Below are 25,639 nucleotides of genomic sequence, written 5' to 3' on the forward strand. Positions count from 1 at the left end.
GGCCAGTTTTATATATAAGACTATATAAAAATACATATATAAATATTTAATATATATAAAATAATGTATTATATTACATTATTGCCCCTCCATTGGATGATTATCTGATAGGGAAATAACTTCATAATTAACTACGTCTGAAAGCAGAAGTCTGGGGCAAATAATTGCAAGTCTCTTCAGTGAGAATGTCACAAAATGATTTAAAAAGAAAAGCCAAATTCTGGAGAAAAAAATAAGTGACATTTTGGGGGAAAAAGGCAGATTCTGAGAAAAGGGCAAATTCTAAGACAAAAGGCATATTTTGAAGAAAAAATGTCAAATTCTGAGAAAAAAAGTCACATTTGAGATGCATTGTGGGACATGTAGTTTATGGACAACGTGCTTCTGTAAATCAGCATGTAACCCTATAATAAACATATTATATTCTTTGCAAGCTCTTGTGGGGCCACAGAAAATGAAGTCACGGGACGGATTTGGCCCCCGGGCCTTGAGTTTGACACCCCTGAACTAGACTGTGTTGTTGGTAGGTAATTCTGTTTGGATGCATTATAGACATTTCTCATTGTCTCATCCACTAGCCTGTCCATCCCTCTACATATGAACACATGTACAGTATAAAACTGTTCTCACCACTGGGCTCTCCATGATGCCTTTGAGGAAGATGAGGTCCAGGTCGTTGGCCGTTGTGGAGCTGGTGCTGTCACTCAGTGTGTCCAGGGCTTGATGCATGGCTGCAAACACACACACAGAGAAAAGAAAGTTGATTCACTCCACTCCCTTAAATATCTACAGCTACCCCTGGGGAACAGACTAAATAGAGAGGGAGTATTTTTGCAGTAGCACAGACTACATGGCTGAACAAGTGAGGCTAGGCCAAGGGAGTCGAAGGGAGGAAGGAGAGGAGAGCTGTCTCGCATGCTTTCCCAAGCAATTTCACATCCGTCAGTCATCCCCCCCTCTTAACTCAGTCAGAAGGGACAGTATCTTCTCCCACAACTCCCTCACACACACAACCATGTTCATAGACTCACAAACACTGCATTACAGTTACAAAGTTGCTGAAGGAATACACATTTTAGCATATGATGTTTTCATGTTTACAATGTTGTATTTCTGCAGCAAACTACAGTACAGACTATATACAAGTAGATTTGTAAATGGCATGGGTTTGTAAATGTTGTGGTTTGGAAGGATCCTTGATTATAAACCCATAAAATGAAACGCATGCACACACACACACACGCAGCCTCATCTCAAAGACATCAAATCAAACTTCTTCACCACAGACAATAAATCAATAAGACTACAGATCAATCACAAGATGCAAGGCACCGTCAACAATTCGCTAAAGGTCTGGAAAGGTTTAGTCTAGCTTCATAGCATCTCCTCTGACGCATTAAGGTACCAAACACCCTCACACCAGCTTCCAGCAGGCATTCATCTCAGCAGACATGACTGTCAGGAGAGTGGGCATTTATTCACAGAACATTCGTCTGCTGTAATTTACTTACCAGACCCTGAGCTCTTTGTTTCCTAAAGCTAAATATACAGCAGCGGATTTTAATTTTCACAAAGCAGACAGATTGGTGATTCAGCACAGATCCTGCACGACCCACTTCACAGGGCATCAAAAGGTGAATGGTCCAATTAGAGGGCTGCTAATTCGCTTAGTGTGCCAATTGCTCTCTGTGAATTATTCTAACCGTGTTTATAAACGTCACACCTTTACAGAGGAAAATGTAGGATACCCAGTATGTCTTATAGAACACAGTCCTGCCTTGTACTATTTCCTGTTAGTAATATCAAGTATATTTGACACACCTTATGGCAAAACTCTTAACATGTATGTGTTCTTTCTATTAAGCTGAGTTATAGGAGCAAGGTACCAAGCCATCTTTACAAATAAAAAAGACTCCCATGTGCACGATTACAAGGAATATGAGATCTGTGGTCAGGGCCAGGTATATTGATACAGAAAGCCATGAATTTAAAGTGACCAATGGAACAAAATCCAATAAATAACAAGGCCACGCTCAGTGCAGCAGTGCATGGAGCCAAATGTTAATATACCTGCATGGCTCACAAGGAAGGTTTAAAGTGCCTCCTTCATCACCTTGGTTTAGCTGGTTAGCATGCAGACATTTACTCACTGGCACTTAACACAAAGTAGAGCTGAAGTCCAATCCATCATGAGCATGAATCCCTGAATCACATGTAATAGCAATCTGTCCAACAGTTGTCCTTATACTATAAATACTGTCTATGGTTCAGACAGAGAAAACACAAATGTCCTCCTGCTAGTGTCCCCACAGGAAACTCAACAACTTAGATATGCTTCATCCTCTGGGGACCATGACTGACTGAACCATGTATGGCCTGTACAACAATTTATTGCAATCAAACAGCTATTGAGGTATTTCAGTCTGGCCTCTATCAAACCATGCAAGTACACTGTTGAAAACATCCATCTTAAAACATGGGATTTGTGTTGAGACTTGAAACTATTGTGATAATCTGCCATTGCAGAGATAATTAGACTTAGAAACTATTGAAATAAAAATAAGATTTCTTCAAACAAGCTTCATTATCTTAAAGATAGTACATCCTTCTCAAAGAGAATTTATAGCTAGTAAAAGTATGGCATGTCAAGATCAGGAGTTTTTGTGGTGTTATCAATGTTTTTCAATGATCCACAGAATATAAGTTAAAACTGAGATCTGTGATCCTGAACAGGTCTTTCTAACCCAGAGCACCTTGATTTTGTTCAGTGGTTTCTCAAGGTGCCCTACAGACAGCAAACAACAACATGACAACTGGACTCAAACACCATCAACTCTTTCAGAAACTGTTTTCCTATCAAATTAGGACTATTCCTTTCATCACCAAACAAGCAGATTGATATTGTGCAGAGAGGATTGAACACATCCAATGGAAGCGAGTGTGTGTGTGTGTGTGTGTCTTTGTGTGCAGCTCTGATCTGTCGGATGATTTATATTCCTCAGCAGCGCAGTCGGAGGTTTGGCTTTTGTTGAGATGCTTAAAAGAGAAGTTATGAGGTAACAGATATTTTGAGAATGAGCAGAAAACTATTTTTGGTCTTCTTGGAAGTATTTTTACAAGCACATGTACTATAGACTCAAGCACAAGAGAACCATCCCCATTGCTTTCACTCAGATTAAAAACCAGAAAAAGCCAGAGGAAGACGACCTTGATGATTACAAAGTCCATCCGCCCTCCCTCTGAATAATTTGATAAGTAAATTAAATAAATAATTACACCAGTGTACCACAGAGAAGCCTTGTTTTTTCTTCCAATTTCCCCTCGAACTGCGGCTCCGCTCCAAACGGGAGGGTTGCCAGATCTGAGCCTGGCAGAGAATATCAGACCAGAAGGCTCGGCTTACAGGTCCTGCATTATTCTCTTTAATCACCGCAACTGTACGCCGCCGTTGTTGCCACATCGGCACTTTTTCCTATGTTAGCGTGTCTCCTGGACAAATGTGAGGTTAGTTTTGACTTACTTTCTTTCCCCCTTGTGTCACTCACTACATACATTTTTCTCTTACATGTCACTTAAGATGTCCTTCTCTCCATTTAAACTCCAGCCTTAATCAGATACAACAATCTTGATAATTCTCTTAAAGGGGACCTATCATGCAAAATGCACTTCTGTACGTCTTGTATACATGAATATGTGTCCCCGGTGTTCCAGGGAACTCACCAAGTGTCAGAAAACACAACCCTCTCTATTTTCCTCCATACCCAAATCTCTAAAAAAGGGGCTGCAACGGATCTGATAAAAACTGATCCAGATTTGAACACTGTCCCGACGTCAGGACGGTGGCGCTACGGCTATTGGGCCAACTCCACCAATCAGGAGGAGACAGCCACGGCCATTGCCGTTCGAAAGCGCTGGAGACGCTGTAGTACATATGCCAGGCCTGTAGATGATGCTGGTCTACCATAATCTGCCCTTGCAAAAACAGAGCTAAAAAATGTCAAATTGAGCAAAATGAGACATGGCTAAAATGCATGATCCGTTTGGTATTTTGAAAAAAAAAAGTATAAATATGCCTTATATAGGTATGGTCCTACACTATATTATTCAAATATAGCATAATATGTCCACTTTAAGAATAGGGCCGCACAATTAATCTAAATGTTCAAAAAATTGCATACAGTATGAACATTTTGTTTTAAATGCAGCAAGCACAATATTTGGTCAATTCTAAATATGTGTTAAAAATACCATTTTGAATGAGTTATTGTGGAGCTGCAGACAGTGGCGGACTGGCCATCGGGACGAATCCCGATGGGCCGGTACCGAAGTGGGCTGGTCGGACAATTCACTAGCACGACCCCCCCCGTTGAGAATTAACTAGCGGTACTGAAGTGGGCCGGTCGAGATTCCCGGGCTGATTTTTAGTCCCAGTCCGCCCCTGGCTGCAGAGTTATCCTAGCATATAACTTGAATTGTACATATTTAACAAAGCATACAGTATGTTTCGTACAGACCCTCCCTAAAAAAATCGAAATAGAAGAAATCAAACTATGATCATTTTAACTTATTTTATAATGATTATGCCAAAATTATAAACCCCTTATAAATGGTAATTGCAGTATTAGTCAAATGAATCCCAATTTGTTTATGTCAAAATCGTGCACATCAGCGATGATAATCAGAAACATCAGGAGTGGTCTCGAGTGGTCTGTAATATTATCATTGCCTGGGAGTCACAAAGGACTGAGGAAAAGGTGTCAAAGGGGCCGGAGAATAATAACCACTTCCCCAGTGCTGGGTACGCCTGGGGGTCCTTCTATTATTCATAGAGATCATTAAAAATCCTACTTGTCCTCCTTCTCGGGTCTCGCTGCTTTTCTTCTCTCTACATGTACAGATAAATAGGGTTGCTTCTATTATTTTCACTATCAAGCATCAAAGCACAGCCGACAGAGGATCGGTGATGCAGGTCAAAAGTTCAGACAGGAAGAGGTCAGAATACGATACATTATTTATTTCACTATTTTTTCTCTTTATCATTCAGGTGGAGTCTTCCATTTTGTTTACCACTGCTCTCAAAGCTATCCTTGTTTGCATACAACATCGCGGACCAAACTGCCTCGCTCACAGTATTGATCTTTATCCTGCTCAAGCCTCATATCAGGATCAAAATTGCATGTAGACATTTGTCGTAATGATACACTCAGGTTCTTTCATCCTCTGAGCCCTTACAGGTGAGAGCTTAGGGGAGAGTCATTTTTCACTCCGGTGACTTTAAATCAACGGTATTACCCGCTGTAACATGATGCCATTAGAGAACTCCCTTTAGCAGGTGAGTGCTTAAAGGGTCCCAGGTGTGCAGCCAGACTAAAACATGGACGTCATGTACTCTTCCAGGAAACTGTAGTCAAATATAAAGCTCTTTTTATGCTTGAGACGGTCTTGGTTTTACAGTATTTCCTTAATTTATGTCTAGCAGATAGAACTCCTGAAATAGTTCCCAGTAAAGCGGATAAATAGGCATGTCAAACATGTAAAGGTCCCAAGAGACTGATATGATAATTACAAAAGTGAACCAGAAAAGAAAACTGACATTTAAGGAAGACACCAAAACGTGGTAATGATTCATTTAATACCGCTATAGAGAAAACTTACCTAAAGGCTTTTTTGTTCAGTATGAATGAGCAATAATATGCTGTCAAATGTAAAGCTCTTATCATGGTTGATAAGGTCTTGTTTTAACAGTATTTAACTAATTTACATTTAGCGGATTTAAAATGGAAACTCCCCAAAGAGAATATAAACATGACAAAAACTAAAAGGTCCCAAGAGACTGAGATGATGTTTACAAAAGTTAACCATGAAAGACAATTTGACATTTAAGGAAGCCAACAAAACGTGGTATTGATTCATTTAATACAGCTTTGGAGAGAACCTACCTAAATTAACAATAATAACCCTCTGCGGTGGCCTCTTGCCTCTCCTCTCAACAAGGGTTACTAGAATAAGAGCTTCCTTGCCATGGTGACAGCAGAGGACAATAACCAGGAACCCTGAATAAAAGTCTCACACCACTTCACCTCCACGGAGAGTAACAATTAAACTCAATGTCATGCAGGCCGCCAAACAATCTTGGCTGTTATTGTTTGTGTTAAGAACACAGCGGGGGGACATGAACCTCTTAGCCAGCACTTAGTGAAGGTTGCTCTGTTGCTATGGAGCGGAGGTTATAGAGAAACACGGAGAGGATGGAGAGCTGAGGAAGGGTGGAGCGTGGAGGAGGAGATGTGCGGTTGTGTTGGTGTTTCCTCATGGGGACGTAAACAAAGAGTAGTGCCGTGTGCAGCAGAGTCTGCTTACAGTTTCTGCCAATCAAAACAGTCTGGGCTACTGAATTCATTGTTATAAACAACTATCTAAAAATGAAACTACAGTCATTTCCCTTGGTTTTCGCAAATTCTAGTCAAGATATATCCACGAGCCTTGTACGTTGTTGTATAGTGTGTATATTGGATTAAAAATGAAGTGGTTTAAGTGCATGTAAATGGTCTGCAAAGGCTTACAGGTCCCATGTCATGGCCATTTCTACTGATCATAATTCCATTGTTGAGGTATACTAAGATAGATTTATATTGTGCAATTTTCCAAACTCACATTGGTTTCTCATACAGCATCTCTGTATAGTATGTGTATTCGCTTGTTGGAGCTCCTGCCACCCCCCCTCCCTCCCTGTGAGCCCAGTGGCCGTCTGCGAGACAGCGAGACACAGCCCAAAACACACACACACCCGCAGCCTGGCTGGGAGTTTGTGTGTGTGCTCAGGCTGAGTTCCGCAGTGTCTCGCTGTCTCGCCGACCCCACACCAGTGAGCCAGCTCACAGTGTCCCGCTCCTTGCAGCAGCGAGCCTCGCAACGTCCCGCAGAGTGTGTGTGTGTGAGGAAGTCCGCGGATTGGTCCAAACGTAACTTATCCGCGGACGTTACGTTACGTCACGTCACTATACCCAAGAAGTAAACAATGGAAAAAGAGAAATCTCCAACGAGGCGTTCTGGGGCAGCATAGACAGGTCTTTTCTGTGTTAGAGTTTTACTCGCTACAGGGTGTACTTTGAGGATTTGTGACTCTGCAGACCGTTTCCATGCAGAAAAAGCTACATAACACACAAGGGGACGGGTAATAACCAGAAAAGCATGACATGGGACCTTTAAATCCCAAAGTTCCCTCCAGAGTGAGTTTCTCTCACACACAATCCCACCCTGCCTGAAACACCTTTATTGGACACCTGTGTTTACTTCTGTAACATAATGACATCACTATTTAACATGCTTCTTTTGGCTAGTGCTCCAACACATTGTACGTGGCTAAGGGTCGGGACATCTCTGAGCGGTTGATCACAACAGAGCCGGCCAGCTAACCAATCAGAGCAGACTGGGCTCTGGTTTCAGACAGAGGGTGAAAAGAGGTGCTGCAGCACAGGCAGTATGAGAAAAATAAAGAGCTTTTCGAACATTAAAGCATGGAGACACGTCACAGTAGAGGATCAAAATACAAATATGAACCTGAAAATTAGCATAATAGGGCCTCTTTAAACGTTTTTTAGAAGTATGCTTCTTTTTTTTAAACCAATGACAGTAGATTTAGTAATTTATGGACACCATGATTGAGGTGAACTCTTTGACCCTATTTCTTTGGAGCATGCAAATTGGTTTCATTCATTAAAACCTTTGATATTCATGCTTTGCAATAGTCTTAATTGTAAAAACACTTCAGCCGAGGAAGCTTTGTAGACTGCAATGTATGATAAGGGTTTTCCTTCCTACAACAAAAAGGCCTCACATGAGAATGGTCAGTCGTCTTTTCCCTGCAGCAGATTAAATGTGGGTTTGGTTTGTTTCATGCTTAAACGAAAATCTTTTTGACTGAAATCTTAGATAATAAATTGGGTGAAAGGAATTCAGGCACTTTGATTTTTTTTTTTATGGATGCTCAAAGATAATTAGCTTAACTATTCATAACAAAACTCTCACGATCATCTCAGAGGTCCAGAATTTGAAGGCTTCTCACACACCCTAAGAAGAGGAATATTCAGCAGTACCGATATGTATCATCGTGTTTCTACTTCAAAACACATTTCAGGCTGGAAAAATGTACTTAAAATTCATTGTGTAGCCAGAATCACACTGAGAAGAACATTGAAAGTCAGTCTGAGCAAAAACCTGGTTGTGATTATTCAGGTTATTTTCAAAAGGTGGTGAAAGTTAAAGGGGACCTATCATGCAAAATGCACTTTTGTACATCTTTTATACATGAATATGTGTCCCCGGTGTTCCAGGAAACTCACCAAGTGTCAGAAAACACAACCCTCTCTATTTTCCTCCATACCCAAATCTCTAAAAAAGGGGCTGCAACGGATCTGATAAAAACTGATCCAGATTTGAACACTTTACTGACGTCAGTAAAGTGGCGCTACGGCTATTGGGCCAACTCTCCACCTATCAGGGGAATGTGGGGTTGGGCCACGGCCGGCCATTACCGCTCGAAAGCGCTGGAGACGCTGTAGTACATATGCCAGGCCTGTAAGTGGCGCTGTAGTCTGCCACAAAAGCAGCGAAGAAGACTTCCCGCCCATAGTTACCATGGTTACCCTTCTGTTTATTCTCCGCTGTGGCTTTTTTTCTCCCTCCCCGAGGCAAGCGTTTGCTCCCGCTGCTTTAATTCAATGCAATCCCTCCCCGTCGAGGCAAGCACTGTAATTATCTCCGGTTAGTCCACCAGCAGACGACAAACACCCACCTCTCCGCCTCTTCCAAGGAACGAGAGGACCGTGCGGCAGAGTTTCAGTTTCAGTTTCTTTCGCCGGTCAAGATGTCCGTTAAAGTTTAAATCTTCCGGACAAAATTAGAAAAGTGCCGGTCAAAGGTCTTCTTTGTTATTTATTGAGCTTTAAAACAAATGAATAACGACTCTATAGGCCTATAATAATATAATAAAACACGGAGGACGGAGATCTTTTTTTCTCCCCCTCTTGACTTGATCAGAGCACGGCTCCCCTCTCCTGCAGGGGGGCGTGGTCAGCTGCAGCTCACAGAATCAGCCCCGTAGACAGCAAACAGCACATAGAGCGAAATGAGGCATGGCTAAAATGCATGATCTGTTTGGTATTTTGAAAACAGAAACGTATAAATATACCTTATATAGGTATGGCCCTACAATATATCATTTAAATATAGCATGATAGGTGTCCTTTAATCTTTCAGTGTGTAGAGTGAGCCTCCAGTAATAACACTTTGTCCTGTGAAAACACCGACAGATTCCTGAGACGTATTCTCCTAAAAAAAACTCATTGATATTCTCATTGTTTCTTTCCGGAAACAATTGGGAGTCACAGCAGTCTTGTTTCTCCGTAACTCTATTAAATTGACAGAAAGAAGCATGTTACGGATGACACTTGAACTATTTCAAATTGTCAAAAAGTCACCCCTATGTGATTTGATACCCATGGGCCTAGTCAGACATTATTAAATACTTGAAGGTTGCTTTAAGATTTGTTTCTGCTCCTTGCTCTCCAGCGGAATATAATTACCATCCATCCCTCTGGAAGCGAAAGATGGATGTCTAAAGATGAACGTCTAAGACAGTGGTGGATAACTTTATCAGATTGGAGTATATTCCATTGAAAGGACCAGAGCCGATGAATCATTTCTGACTCAAATGTATTATATAAAGGGGACCTATTGTGCCTATTGGTTTTCCCTTTCCTGTACTGTTTTATATAGGGTTTTTCTGCATGTAAATGGTCTGCAAAGGCTAAAATCAATAAGTTCACTCAAGCTCATCCTGACGGGTTCACACAACGCTGGGTGAAGCATGTGTGGGCACATCAATGGTGTAATGTACTTGTGTGGTCAAGTTGTGTTGAACAGGCTTGCCTTTTTTTAGCTCTCCTCATCTTGTTAGCAGAATGGCCAGCAGAAAATTGCTTTATTGGAACTATCCACTGCACAGATGCAGTTGTAGACAAATGCATACTAAGGTAGGTTTGAAGGAGTCTTGATGTCAACTTGTAGGTCATTAATGTGTGTTGAATTTAAATCCTGTCCTGTTTTCACTTGAGGCTGATTAGTCCTCTGCTCAGGTGGAGTGGATGGACCGAAGCTGGGACTTAAGTGAGGTCAAAATAGCCTTTGTACTAACCATTATGCATTCAAGAAATATGGTCAGTACTTTGTTTTTTACCACCACCATGAAGGAGGATTTGTTTGAGTCCGCAGTATGACATAAAAACGACTTGCTTGGTTTCCATAAAACTTGGTGGAAGGATGAAGCTATTGGTCAAACAAGAAAGCAACATTTTTGACCGCATATGAATCATGGGGCGGATGCACACATTATTTGTCACTGATCGAAACGGCCTTGGCGGAGAACGAAGTACCCTTCTAGTAAAAACTGTTATCATGATTTAGTAGAGTTCAGCCAGTGGTATTTGGAGCTGATTATGGAGCAAGACATTGTCGCTTTCACAAATGTGTCGATATTTCCATCTTGAAATGATATCACCAAGGCTGACATGAATGTTTTTTCTTCCAGTCAGTTGTTTGCAAACACAATCCAACTGATATGACGTGAACAAAGCATAAGAGTTATTAAGATCATTTTCTTGCCATAGCATCCAAATCAATAAAACCTACTTGAAAGGAGCAGACAGGTGAGTGGCGTCTAACTTAATTGCGATCACTCCCAAACCGACAACATCTAAATCAGCCAAAATAATGTAAATCTGTTGTACTATGGCTGTTCAGAGCCTTTATCTCCTCCAGGAAACTGAGAAGAAACCAGAAATCCTTCACCCAGTCAGATCATTTGGCAACATCTTCAGAGGAAACACAGTAACCCTGACCAATCAGCAGGACGAGGGACTTTAAAAAGATGCCATTTAAGCCATCCCATCGCCATGGGGATGCTAGTTCCAGGCTGGCACAATATGGGTTCGGGCTGGATCGCCTTATTAGCCGGCTGAAGGTCACAGCTGGAGACAACACTTGTGATATTTGTTGACATTTTGCAAACGGACAGCGGCTTTCGTTACACCTCAGATCGTGGCCACAGAGTCTGGATGAGGGAGCTGTGCCTGGTACTGGCCTACCGTGCTGTGAATGAATCAGGCACTTCCTATATCCAGTACATGGTTAAACTGTACAATCGTAACGTAACAAGTTGCTATGCATTGGGTAATCGAATGGGACCCAGGTACGCCTCAGTGAAAACACGACTGTTTGCTATCTTGGCCCCGCGATGATGGAATGAGTTTTCTATATTCTATCTGATATCAGGAAAGCAAAAAGTCTACACATCTTCCAAAGCAGACTGAAAACCAATCTGTCTTTGCCCTTAAGCCAACAAAAGAAAAGCATTACACACTTAGATAGGTTTGGCTTACATGAATGAACGTATCTAGTGTATAACAAGTGTAATTGCATTAGCATCTCCTTGTGTCATTTGTGCTATGTCTGAAAAAAACAATAAGTTCATGCAGTAGTATTTGCAATGGTTTGACTTATTGAAAGTACTTGCAATGAACTTGCTTTTTATGAGTTTATATCTTCATGGTTGATGGTATGTATTACATAAAAGCATCAGTTTGGGGGGGGGGGGGGGGGGGGGGAACACAAACAAGTGCATCAGCTAAACTTGCCTTTAGGGAGGAAACATTGAAACTTTTGCTGTGCATTTATTTTCTCTCTCCGCAGTTGATGAAACGGCAAACAGATCGTCGGGGAGCGATACGGATGAAATAATTGCCAGAGTCAACACATTATCGGATAGCCTCAACCAGAACAGAATTAAATTGTCCCATTGTCTCGAAACCCGGCGATTATCTTTGACAGCTTAATCCTAGCAACACCCTGCAGTCTATGATCCTTCATCTGTGTTTGATCACTGGTTCATTAGTCCGGTACAGGAACACAGAATATTCCTCCCCATAGTGTGTGGCTTAGGAGTGTGTGTGGGAATGTGTGTGTGTGGGGGTGAAAGTGAGAGTGCCACGGAGTTATTTGAAGGTTGCGAGTCTGACACTTTCAGGCGTGCTGTCTCTGATCAGAACACTGTTGCATATGAATGACCCCCCTACCTACTCTCCATGAATGTACAATGCACCCCAGGTCTCCCTCTCTTTCACACACACACACACACACACACAAACACACACACACGCACGCTGAAGTGATAGACAGGATGCACAAGCTTTGACACAAAATGTGATTCATTATGGCTGTCACCTCTGTCTTGTCAAGCTCCGTTACAGAGGATATGATGGTATACTGAGTGACATGCAATAAACTTGGCAACGATGCAGCTATCTTTACCTAATGTAACATGACATCATGAATAAGATGTGTGCACAGCGCAGTATATAAATAGATATGGAGGACTCATAATATATTACTGTGTAGTATACAACCCCGTGAAGTATTAATGAAGTCCATCAATTATGAATTGAATGTATGGTACTTTCTACTCCATGTTGTGCGAGCAAATATTATCAGTGCATTACCATTCAGTACGACAGACTTGGACTTGCATACACAAACTGCTTTCTTTACTGTACTTACCTCAAAGTGCATTCCTCTGTCTCGCACTCTATATTTATCTCAGTTTACAGTAATGCTTCCCACTGTAAATTAATAAATAATACAAAATGTGGCATGTTTTCACTGCACCTTCATGTCTTTGTAGCCTGCCGCCACAGATTCCTGTACATCACATGCTGCTCTGGGTCCTAATCTGTCTCGGCTTATTTTCATCACACTCTGGAGCTTTTGAACCAGCACATCACGAGCAGGTGTAATGCGAATTTAAAACACAAACAAGCTCCAAACCACCAGGGTTTGCATATTGTCTGCTTTAAGTGGCAATTAAACAGTGATTCAATCTTCTCATCCTTCCCAGTTTCCTGTACAGTATATCTTCCCTTATCTGTGATAAAACACATAGCTGGAGCAGTCTGTTTACTGACTGCTCTGCGTCCCTAACACACCCAGCAGGTGGGGTTCTTACCTTCTCCCCCAAGCTTGATTTCCAGGCCCTCCAGGGAGTTGGCCGAGTCCCCTTCCTCCAGGGAGAGCCGTCCAAACAGGCTGCCAGCCATGGTGAACAACACCTCTCTACAGTGAGTGCAAACACTCACAGTAACACACCCAACACTGTATCTGAGGCAGACTGAAAGCTCTCTCTCCACTGATTCTCTCCTCTTCCTCGCTAAAACGGCCCCTCGCTCTTTCCTCCCTCTACACCTGCTCTTGAAGTGAGAGTGTATAAGCTTTGCCTGGCTGAGCGTCTTCTATTCCGCATGAATGAATGGAGACCGGAGAGGGTTGTGTGCTTCGGCAGAGAAAGGTGGGTGTGGGGAGTGGGGAAGAAAGAGGGAGGGAAGTATGATGCTTTCTCTAGGAGGAGGGAGGAGAAGAAAAAGGAGGCAGGGCGATTCTCCCTCCAGGCTTCCCCGTGGGGGTTAACTGGGGGAAAGAACAGCAGAAGGCTTGTGGGGAGGAGGATCGGTCAAGGAGGCGGTGTGTGGGGAGATGACACACATAGGAGTGATGACCACTAACACAGGTTTAAACACAGCCAGCTTTGCAGATGCAGTTAGTGAAGAGCGCACATTTGTATTTGTGCTTTCTGCTCATAAATCAAGTCTCTTCGCTGACAGGAGTTGAAAAGAAAAAAGTATTGTTTAAAATCGAAATTGACCCTTTTCTAACCCTTCTCTGCAAGAACAGCCTTCCTGGAAATGCTGCTTCTTAAAAACACTTTGAATAGGTTGGAGAAACTATTTAATGTGTGTTACTAAAAATGCCAGTCATCCAGAGTCAGCCCTCTGCTGGTGCACAAATCAGCGCTGACTGACAGCTCATTACGAAAGAGAAACTCCACACACATTTTAACTCTCGGCGGAAGTGCTTTTCTGCCTTCATCCGACAGCTGACTTCTGCGATTTATAACCTCATGATCAAATACTATAAAGCTTTGAGTTTGAGATGTGGTCCTCTGGTAACCAACTGAGACTCCTAATTTCCCAGACATCTGGCTTTGGCTTTTCAATCTTTTATGCGTCTGAATCAAGTGCCCTCAGTGCTGAAAGAAGAGGAAATGACTGTAATTATGGCAACGAGCCAGGTTAGAGACTAATGTGAAATATAATTCTACCGCTGCCAAAGTGCTACATTTTCAACTTTGATATCAGTGCAGAGGTGTGCATGTAAAAATTCCCTTAAGATACAATGCCAACAAAAGAGACCGTTGAAATCTGACTTGGATTCCAGCAACTCTGTGGAAACTATTCACCTAGGGAATAATACATTTTCTGTTATTCGAGACAAAAATAGTCAAATATTGTCCTTTTAAAGCCTGGGGTGCAGAACAAGACATGTTGCCGTTTGTGTGTTTTCAGTTATTTCATAGCATCTTTACTTAAAAAGGCCCTCTTATGGTTTTTCCTTTCCTGTAATGCAGGGGTGGGGAACCTTTTTCCTCTCAAGGGCCACTTCAATTTTTTCAACATCCTCCGAGGGCCGTACAAATTATTGACCTCTGCTTAAAAATACTAAAATCACAGCCCATTCATTTCGCCTCTCTTTCATGCTGTGCAAAGAAAAAGCAACCTCTTAATCCAGATATCTTACCATGCATGCACGTGCACGGTTGTGGCATGACCACCAAAACAGAAAGATATGGACAAAAGATGTGTGCAAATGTATTTAGTTTCCTATCCATGTGGACATGATTTAAGTGGGGGGCGGGACCTAACCTCCTCTAGGGGGGTCCGGGGGGCATGCTTTTTGAAATGTTGAAGTTAAAAGCATCAATCTGGTGCACTTTGAGAGCAACATTAGGAGATCTATGGACACATCTCTCAACACCCATATGAAACAGAACTGGAAGCAGATTTTATTTTTCTTTATGGATATTTTACAAATCACTCCCCTTTCAAACTCTATTCTTGTTTATTAAAAACAACTTTGTTTTACTGTCATATAGTATTTTATACCTGTTTACTTTATTCTCTTATATTTGTATAACTATAATGATCATATAAAGATGTTTCTTTACCTCACTGGTTGTAGAAGCTTCTTATATTCGTTAGCATAGCTAGCTAACCAGATGCTAATAACAACAAAGTTATTGACTGTCTGATCAGTATGACAGATGAACAGATCGCCACTGGGCTTTCAACTAAAGACACAGCCACGCAAAAACTGCGGCATGTGTACGGCTCCTTATGGGTACTGCAATTTTAAATGAAGTGCCGGAGCGGCGTTCTGGTGCTCTCCGTCAGAACTACACCCCTGTCAGACGAGACATACACCACGTGATGACACGTTAGGCTCGTGTTGTGTTCAAGGACCCTGACCTTGGCCAGGAAAAACAGGCACTCGCTTGTTTAATTCTTTTGCGGTCTAGATTTCTTTTTTTCTTTTTTGCGTGTGTTTATAAATTACCTCGAGGGCCGTACCAAATGGTCTCGCGGTCCGTATACGGCCCGGAGGCCAGAGGTTCCCCACCCCTGCTGTAATGTGTTGTTAATGTTTTGATGCATGGAAATGGTCTGCAAAAGGCAAAAATCTCTCCCAAACAGCCCCCCCCCCCCTGCCTGAAACTCCTCCATTTGAGTCCCTTGTTTTCCCCTGTAACATAGTGACATAACACTCGACCTTCATGGCTTGTGCTCCAACACAATGTACGTGATAGGCCAGCTAACCAATCAGAGCAGACTGGGCTCTGGTTTCAGACAGAGGGTGAAAAGAGGTGCTGCAGCACAGGCAGTATGAGAACAATAAAGAGCTTTTTGAACATTAAAGCATACTAACGAGTCAGAGTGGAGGGACAAAATACAAATATGAACCTGAATATGAGCATAATTGGGCCTCTGTAAAAATGACATTCGCAGCCGCCATGGAGTAGTATTAAACTGTCAAACTATAACGCTTTTTCATTTATCCATTTCATAGAAAAACTGCCATATTTGTTCCAAAAGTTGAAATCTTAATTACCAAAGAAACCCTGACCTATGAAACAAACTCAATCGGAAATAACTGAACCCTCTCCCCTCTTTCACACGGTACTATTTCAGTCATCATTGATCAGTTTTCAATCCATAATAACTACATTTGTGTGAAAGGGCGTGCAGCGTTGTACTACAGCCGGCCAGTAGTGCAGATATGACGTACATGTGTGCGTGTGTGGAGGTCTGTGAATGATACAACAGCAAATCCTTCGAGGCAGAACTGATCTAAGGGAGTCTTAGCTCTCCATTAGCCAGCTCATTAAGTCACATTAGAGCTCTGGAGATGAGATGCATGTCCTGGGTGCTGGAATAACCACAAACCGTTCAGCATCTCCTCCCTCTTGTCTCTCTGTGGATATCTCTCTTGCTGACTCACACACACACTCTCACACACACACATAGTGAGAGTTGGCCCTCATCACAGCGAGACAAAGCCACTTACCGGAGTCAGAGCTGGATGTCGCCACGGGCATTTTCAGAGCTGGTTCCTCCCGGTATCCTCCTCAGAAATTGATAGGTCAACTGCAAATGAAAGAGAGTGAAGGGAGACGCATTGAAAACACTAATGAAGTATCGATTGTGAATATGAATGTGAAATCCCCTGGTTTTTAGACCAATGAAGCAAGACTAGGGTTTAAACAAGGCATGGATAGAAGTTCTATAAATAGCTAACAGGACTATTTCCCACAAATTTGAATTCTTTTGCATATTTTATAGCTTGTTTTTATAGCCCGTCACATTGTGATACACCTCGTTAAGTTAAGGCCCCTCTCAAGTTCAAAACACCGTGAAAGTCTGAATCCAGCCATGACTAAGAAAACAAATCCTTCATAATCACAGTCAATGGACTATTTGTGTGTGCAGCTCATTCTTAATTTCTCCAAACAAGCTCCTACAAACAACCACTGGCATCTAACTTGGTTAATAATACCTATAAATAGAGTAGCCTGTTGCTCTGGTAACGCCCCAAACAGTATTACCCGACATGCCCACGGAGGAGTACTATTAGCAACAGTTGGAAAGATTGAGTGAGTGGGCCGGCCAGCTCACATTAGAGAGGATCTCTGTTGATTCTAATTGATCCATTTAACATCAGGAAGCTGGGAAAACAAGCATTACAGACAGAAGACTGAAGCATGTGCCGTCTTGAGATTTGTCAGGTGAGGTGGAATTTGTGAAACACCCTCGGTGAATAGCAATTCGACGTTGACGAGGGGGGATGTGGGGGGGGGGGATGTAAACAGAAGAGGCAATTAATAGTCATGAGGGGGAAAACAGACAGAAGAAAAACAGGAGAGGGTTGAGGAGAGGATGGAAGGCTGTGTGGAAACATGAGGAGGGGGTCAGAGAGAGAAAAGGAGGAGGGGGGGGGGGGTGACAGAGAACAATGGTGAGGAAGAAAAGAGTGCAGCTGACGAAGGAGAGACAGCGGTATCCAAGGATGCTAATTCCTGGTTGCCGTGACGATACATACAGTATCCATGGTGGATGTTGTGATGCCTATAACCCGTTAACGTCACCATGTGCTCAGTGTGCGTGTCTAAATAATCATCTAACTTCAGCCTCATCCTCATTAATCAGATCTTGAGAGATGAACATTCGAGCACTGAAGGAATTACGGGAACTTGACAAATGGGGGCGCTATCAGCAACAGTGGCAACAAAACAATGCTATAATTTCTTACAGACTTCCTGCATTTGTCTAAGAAGCTGACTCAATACACATCTTCTTTTAGATCCAATCACATTTCTCTTTTACTACAGAGAAGCAAGCATTTCTTCTCAACTGTGTGCAATTTTCCATTAAGAATAATCAATGACTATTTAATTTGAAGTCTCTTAATTGTCAATGAATACACATATGAGGATGCCTTCAAGGTCAGTGGTATGTAGTTCATGTATCTGTGCAGAGATCAACATGTGTGAGCCCACTGGAGAAGGGCATAGTAACTTGTTCAAACCATTTTAATTAAGCCTGGGGACGCATTGGGACTGAAAATGTGGAAGTTATCTGGAACACCTGAATTATTGCTTTTTATACCTCCAGTTGATTAAGCATTAGAATAATCCATGTGAAAATGTATAATACACTTTATTACTCTAAAGACAGGTAAGATTAAAGGCATCCAGGCCTGAGGGGGCATCACAGTAATATGTAGGATGGTGGGAAAAGGGGAAATGCAGAGTTTTCAATATCTAAGAGATACATTTGATCTGGAAAGGGGTGACCATTTTAGATACTTACAGGTGAGAGATTATTATATAAAAGAAATAAAAATGGATAAAACCACTAAACAAAATGGGGTAAAAAAAAAGATTAAAGGCATCCTTAAAGAAATCTATTATCCCATTAATCCTTTCAATAGTGCATTGTTTTTGCTCCAAATGTAAAGGTATTTTTGATTAGGTTTTGTTGGTTGTCGTTTGCAAACACAATATTGTAATTGGGCCATTCATCCTCGGCTCAACCGGTGTCATGGTGCGTATTGATTGCTTGCTTACAATCTGGCACCTAGACTCTACGTTTTTATGGACGTTGAAAAGTCAGAAATGTGTGAACACGGAAAAATCATAAAGGCAGAGGGCAGGGTCTCTGCCTCTATGATTTTTCAGACACCACCACACACTTCTAGTAGATCACAAATGATGATTGAGATGGTTTTTTTTAGGTGCATTTAACTCCCCCTCTTTGCCTTATGTAAGCATTTTACCTAACCCACAGACATGTTGTATCACATTTCAAATAGCACAACCTGACATGACTTAGTCGGATTTGTAGATCAAAGCGGTTACATTTTCTCAAGTGCCTTCCTTCATGTGCGTTCATTTTCAGTTTAGGTGACTTAATTATCTTTTTTAAAATGAGTAAAAACAATGTATTCCATATTTAAGTTGGTATTGTTTGTGTTTTTACTAGGGCTGTCAAGTTAACGCGTTAATAACGCGTTAACGCAAAAAAAAATTAACGCCACTAATTATTTTAACGCGATTAACGCATGTGCATTTTTTGTCCTCGGCCGCCGTAGTTTCAGATCGAGTTTAAAATACCATCTACAAGCTGATGCTGACAGCCCCGCTCCTGCCTCTCGCTTGTGGCAGACCACACTTCCACGCTCACCGGCAGGCCCGGACTGGCCATCGGGAGGACCGGGAGGGAGTGTGTATGTGTGGCGCGACTCGCTCGAGCGAGGCACACCTTACGTGTTGTTGTTAGCATCTGGTGCTAGCTAGCTGCGCTAACGGATATAAGGAGCTGTTTCAATGACATTTCGCCGACAACTGCGCCGAGCACTTGACTTAATGCAGGTAGCCAGACAGTGGGACATTGTACGAAAAGTCAGCGCACTCAGCACGGATAGTGCGCGCAACATGATTGCAGCGTCCAGGCAGCACACGTTCGAGCATATATGCCTTGAGCCCCGCCACACACACACACACACACACACACACACACACACACACACACACACACACACACACACACACACACACACACACACACACACACACACACACAACACACAACACACACACACACACACACACACACACACACCACACACACAACCACAACACACACACACACACACACACACACACACACACACACACACACACACACACACACACACACACACACACACCACACACCACCACACACACTCACACACACACACACACACACACACACACACACACACTAGCACACACACACACACACACACACACACACACACACACACACACACACACACACACACACACACACACACACACACACACACACACACACACAACACACACACACACCCACACACACACACCACACACACACACCACACACACACACACACACACCACACACACACACACACACACACACACACACACACACACACACACACACACACACACACACCAGTATTATTTATGAGAGGAGTTCCAGGTTGTGTGTTTAATATTCATGAGAATATTTGTCATTGTTCAAATGATAATAAACAAACATATAAAGCATATTTGTCCACTCATATGTTGATAAGAGTATTAAAAACTTGAAAAATATCCCTCTAAGGTACATTTAGAATAGATTAAAAATGTGCGATTAATTTGCGATTAATCGCGATTAACTATGGACAATCATGCGATTAATCGCGATTAAATATTTTAATCGACTGACAGCCCTAGTTTTTACTTGATCCAGTTGGAGCTAGGGCAGGACAGAGCAAATTGATTGTCTGTATACATACGTGTAGCCGTGACATTGAAGCACATTCCTATATGCTCAGGGACAAAGCTCTGTTGCAGAACTCTGATCGATGCGGATCAGCTCCATGATGCCACACAACATTCCCCCGGGCTTATCCGTGTTTGCACTGTGAAATGACAGAGCCTGTTAAAAGTATGCCACATGGCCTCTAAGAAGTCAAAGCGGATTGCAGCAGAGCTCGGCCGTGTGAAGCTCGGCTGACTGCTCGGGGGGGGGGGGGCAGGATGTTCTCTGCTCTCTGACCCGGTTCTTACTCCGTATTACTGATGTGGAATAATTGGCAAGGATGTAATGATGGTGCAGTCGCTGCCAGTGGAGGTATTTTCTTGGTAATTGGTGGAATCTACTAGCAGAAATGCCTGGAGATCTACTAAGAATTGCACCTGGTAATCAATCCCTACAGCCAAGGATTAAGTAGGTGCCCTTAACAATACTGTTTAGAATAAAGCTCAAGTTTAACTGTGTAAATAAGTGCAGGAGGAAAATAAAATACCTTGCACTTCAAATGGTGGGACAGTCTGGCTATACAGTAAGATTCTTGTATCCAATCTGTCTCTGCGCTCAGTGATTTTCCCTCTCTCTCTATTAGTCAACTCACAAATGCATATCTTAAAACACACACACACAAATCTCTATCTTCCACACTGTATTGTAGGAAGAGAGCAGCCCAAAAGCACAGCTGCCGTCATGACATCATATTTGAAGAACTGCAATCATCCCTACACTGCCAATCTATTAAAACAAAAGGCCAGCTGGGTGGGTGTGTGTGTGTGTGTGTGTGTGTGTGTGTGTGTGTGTGTGTATTATATCTATAATTACATTTCTGGATACAATTGAAACTCCTCCCTAAATAACAATTTTAAGAGTAACTACAGACAAGTATAAATTCCTGGATCACCCAGATCTTATATAAAAAAGGTGTTGAGGGTAAAGGTCAAAGTTTTGGTGTCTTAAGGTCCTTCCACACCAAGCCGATTTTCGGCGTCGATAGATGTCGTGTCGCCCTACTCGGATTGGTGTGTCTTGGTGTGTACTGCACCGTCGTGTCTTTTCGGCCGCCGATTCGACATGTTGAATAAATGGCTGTCGGCTAAAGGCCGTCGGCCAAATAAATCACTCTGATTGGCTGTTCAGTTTAGCGAATCAGTGCATGAGAAGCGAAACGGAAGTGAGGGACACAAACAAACTATTAAGAAGGCAAATCTGAGATTTCATTTCTCTCCAGTTCTCGACACAGGTTCGGGAAAGCCCCATGAGCTTCTCGCTGTAGAGTGAAAATGGAACGCACACGCTATTTGTTGTTTGTTTATATCACACAGTCTGTTCTTCTTCTCTCGGTGTATCACGCAGTCTGTCTTCCGGTTGTTGCCTCTTTTGAATGACGAATACACACTACCGCCGCCTGCTGCTGGTAAGGAGAGTTATTGCCACTCACGCATGCGCAGTTCGTACGTGCTACTTGGCCGTCGGCTGAAGTCTTTGCGGTGTGTTCCAGTGCGAAACATGGCCAAGACGCAGGAGACGCAGGAGACGTGAGGCGACGTGAGGCGACGTGAGGCGACGTGAGGCGACGTTCCGTCGGGACGTGTTCTTTGGTGTCAGTTTGGTGTGTAAGGACCTTAAAAAATATCCCTAAAGCTCAAGGCAACAAGTAATTCAGGCGAGCTTTAAAGGGGCCATATTATTCAAATGTTCAGGTTCATATCAGTATGTAGTGTCTCTACTGGGACATGTCTCCATGCTTTAATGTTCAAAAAGCTCTTTATTTTCCTCATACTGCCTGTGCTGCAGCACCTCTTTTCCCCCTCCGTCTGAAACCAGAGCCCAGTCTGCTCTGATTGGTTAGCTGGCCGGCTCTGTTGTGATTGGTCAACCACTTAGAGATGTCCCGCCCCTTAGCCTATCACGTACAATGTGTTGGAGCGCTAGCCAATAGAAGCGTGAGTGTTACATAGTGATGTCGCTATGTTATGGAAGTAAACAAAGGAGTCCAATGGAGGCATTTTAGGCAGGGGAGGAAAGTGTGGGAGAGATGCGGATCATTTACATGCACCATAATAAGGCCCCTTTTTCTAAATGAGATTAGATGGGGATTTTTCTCCCATACTTCTGCAATTCATTGAAGATTGTAACTTCTTTGTTTCAAATTGATTCTCCTTTTATTCTTTAAAGGATATTGTCTGAAAGCGTAAACTCTCACATGAAACCAATGCTCTGATTTAAATCAGATCACACATATCTCTCTATCAACCCCTAAACAGTGTTTGAGGGAAATATCCATTTCTTTAAAGCCTGCATCTGAAGATTTCCAAATTGCCTCTTTCATTACATTTGGACGTGCAGCAATGGCAGATGTAGTGGCAGGTGTTTGTCGCCAAGTGTAAAACGCCTTGAGCGGTTCCCACAGTGAGGCTGCATTAAAGCCTGTCAACATGCTCACTCACACGCACACACACCAGCACGCACCAGTGACTAAACAAGTCCTAATCCACACATGCAGGCTGGCGTCAGGCCTAAAAATAACCCTGCGCTGCTCCCACAGGTTCAGCTCCTCTCGTTACTTTACAAGGGAAAACTGTCGTATCCAAGACAACCGTGAGCAGCTCTTTGCCTTTTTTCCCAGGCGCTTTGCCATGGCAACAAGGGAAAATGCGTAAAAAAAAAATCATAAGTTGGAGCTAAAATTGGCTCTTTTAATAGGTTTGAGCAACACTTAGGGTCGCTCTATATCTGAGGGAAAACATTTTATATTAGCGTCATAAAAAAAGAGCCAAAACTAAGGCTTTTGAAACCTGTTGTAGGAGTTAATCGTTATCAAAAATAGAACTTGTTTTCTGCTCCTTATTAAAAATAACAATACAAAAACATTGGATTCTTTACAGTAAAGCCCCGAGGTAAATGTAACCTTAAGAGGTCAGTTCGCCCAAACAAAAAACATAATATTTCCTGACTTTCCCCAAATGGTTATCGAACAGTTTTGATAATCCTGACCACCAGAAACAGTGATTGCAGGTCCAGTGTTTATACCAACAACATGTATACTCTATGACAACCAGGTATAAGTTCTGGTGTCATGCATTAGATCATCCCTTTTTCATCCTCTCACTTACGCAGGCAATTACTGTGAGAGCCTTGGCTGAAGATAAAAGGACCCATATACATCCTTGAGCTTCTGTACTGTACACAACATCAGACCCAGAGATTATGGTAGCTGATAGTGTATACATTGTTTTCTATAGCGTTAAGGTTACCGTTTTCACATTAAGATTTAGCCAAGGAATAACTTTACTGCCTCTCCAAGACAAAAGTTATGTTTGCTGCTATAGAGGCAATGAAAAATAACATTTGTAAACCTCATTTTAAGATGCATTATCCTCTGTCACACAGTCGTCAAAGTTAATACTATTCTCTCAAAAATATGAAGGGATGTCCCTTCATAAAAATGTATTTTGAGTATCTGCCCTCGAGTATCTTGGAGAAAGTACCGGTATGTAAATACTTCTCCATTATCAAACGTATTTCCAGGCTAACCTCGTTCTCCCCAGGTAATATTAAAGCAATTCATTCAAGCTTGCCTTCTGGGGCTCTTATTACCACACAAGTCACTACACTTGCCTGTGCAATCAAAACAAAGTTGGTAAGGTCTTTTGAAGGAGAGGGTGCATTCAAGTGCCGTTTAGAGCCAGGGCTGCATGGTTGAATGATTTCATAAATGAAGGGGTTTACTCCCCGTGTGCATATTAATACACACAGTGTGCTACTAGAAAACAACATGGGTGAAAACGCTTCATGTATTTTTCCTGGGTCCAGGTTGAGTTTTAAGTTACAATAAAACATTATCTTGCCTTGGAAATAATCGAATAGGACTCATTAGACACATGACCTACTGCGAGATTCACAAACAGTAACAGCCAGTTCATTATCTTTTATTTTGATATATTCTACATCATTTAAGATCAACCAATCTGCTTTTTTATGCATGATGATGACAGATTAATCAGAAGATATCACCTGATGCCAGACAGCTAATAAAACTTGATCAACTTAGTGCCGTGTGTCTACTGTTTCCCAGAGCTGATACAGATTTATATAAGTGTAATTAAATGTCATGCAGACACCCCCTGAGAGGCTAGAGGATTCAGGCAAAGGGCTGAGAGATACCCAGGGGGAGCATTTCAAACCACCAGACTGGATTTCATTAAAAAAGGTTTCCACTCCTTTTGTCTTTCTGAGGAAGCAGCCATGAAGAAAAAAAGTCAAATGAATGTCACCGTTTCAATGTCACACAAATCTCTCTTGAGAGGAAAACCTAAAGCTGGATATGACAAAGAAAATCCTGCTTTCAGGCCAACCTTGACACGTAGCTGGTCGTGTATTTGCTCGATATTGGTATTTATTAAAAAAGGGGAGAAAGACAATGATTGGGTTTTTATTTCCCTGTATATTCTTTAAAGGAAAGGCACGTATCTCTTTCCCCCAGCCTTGTTTTTATTTGGATTGGAACCCTCCCTTGACATTGACCAAGAACTTAAAACAAACATTTATGGCGAACAAAACAGATATTTAGAATAAAGTGCTGCTAAAAAAAGGCTCCGAATGTGTGAACCGTGAACAAGCACAAGCTCCACCGATTCAGAGAGACCGCAATATTCCACCTCACTGTGAGTTACAACTACGAGCCTAAAAATACATAGAAATAAGATCCAAATGGTTTAGCCCCATGTGTACAATATTGGTTGTCTGACTGTTCGTTATGATCAAAGTAATAACCGGATGCCAAGTCAGATAGACGGGCGAGGTTTAGACATTTCCTGTAGACAGCTGTTCCAAAGATCCCAGGGAAATGCATTAACGTCTATTGATAAATAATAGTCTAATCCCCAACACATATACGGAGCTGTGCTGTGTACAACACGCACCCTCTCGATATTGACTGGGAAGCTGTTTTACACTGCCAGGTCTGTTTTTACACACTGTGAAATAAACAGTTTATAAGAATTTATTTCACAGGCACTGAATGAGCAAAATAGACCCAGGCACCTTGCAGTGTGTGTTGCCTCACTCTAGGAAAAAAACAACTATAAATATGAAGAATAGGAGGTTATATTGTTGCCTGTATAAAATCACTCATCTGAATGTCATAAACCAACTACATGATGCCTGAAATGCATAACCAGGCATGTTGAGTAGGGCGCTGTTAGGAGGCAATATTAGGAGGTGCTGGATGAGAAGGCATTAAAGGGCCCCTATTATACTGTTTTTCATCAATATATTATAGGTCTCAGATATATACAAAACATGTCTCTGAA

General features: G+C 42.2%; 1 protein-coding gene across 3 annotated transcripts in view; it reads right to left on the bottom strand.

The window, feature by feature from the left end:
- mpp2b (membrane protein, palmitoylated 2b (MAGUK p55 subfamily member 2)) overlaps nt 1-25,639 on the bottom strand; it is a 46,045-nt gene that overhangs the window by 16,950 nt on the left and 3,456 nt on the right. For 2 of the 3 annotated variants that reach the window (XM_034118855.1, XM_034118854.1), the window contains exons 2-3: nt 16,507-16,586; nt 631-731 (exon numbers count right to left, since the gene is read on the bottom strand). In XM_034118855.1, the coding sequence (XP_033974746.1) occupies nt 631-731; nt 16,507-16,537 (132 nt within the window). In that variant the 5' untranslated portion in view covers nt 16,538-16,586. Of the gene's footprint in view, nt 1-630; nt 732-13,057; nt 13,263-16,506; nt 16,587-25,639 lie in introns of those variants that run through there. The other variant, XM_034118853.1, reaches the window with a different exon arrangement.

The sequence above is a fragment of the Trematomus bernacchii genome, unplaced genomic scaffold, assembly GCF_902827165.1.
Source record: "Trematomus bernacchii unplaced genomic scaffold, fTreBer1.1, whole genome shotgun sequence".
Lineage (NCBI taxonomy): Eukaryota > Metazoa > Chordata > Actinopteri > Perciformes > Nototheniidae > Trematomus > Trematomus bernacchii.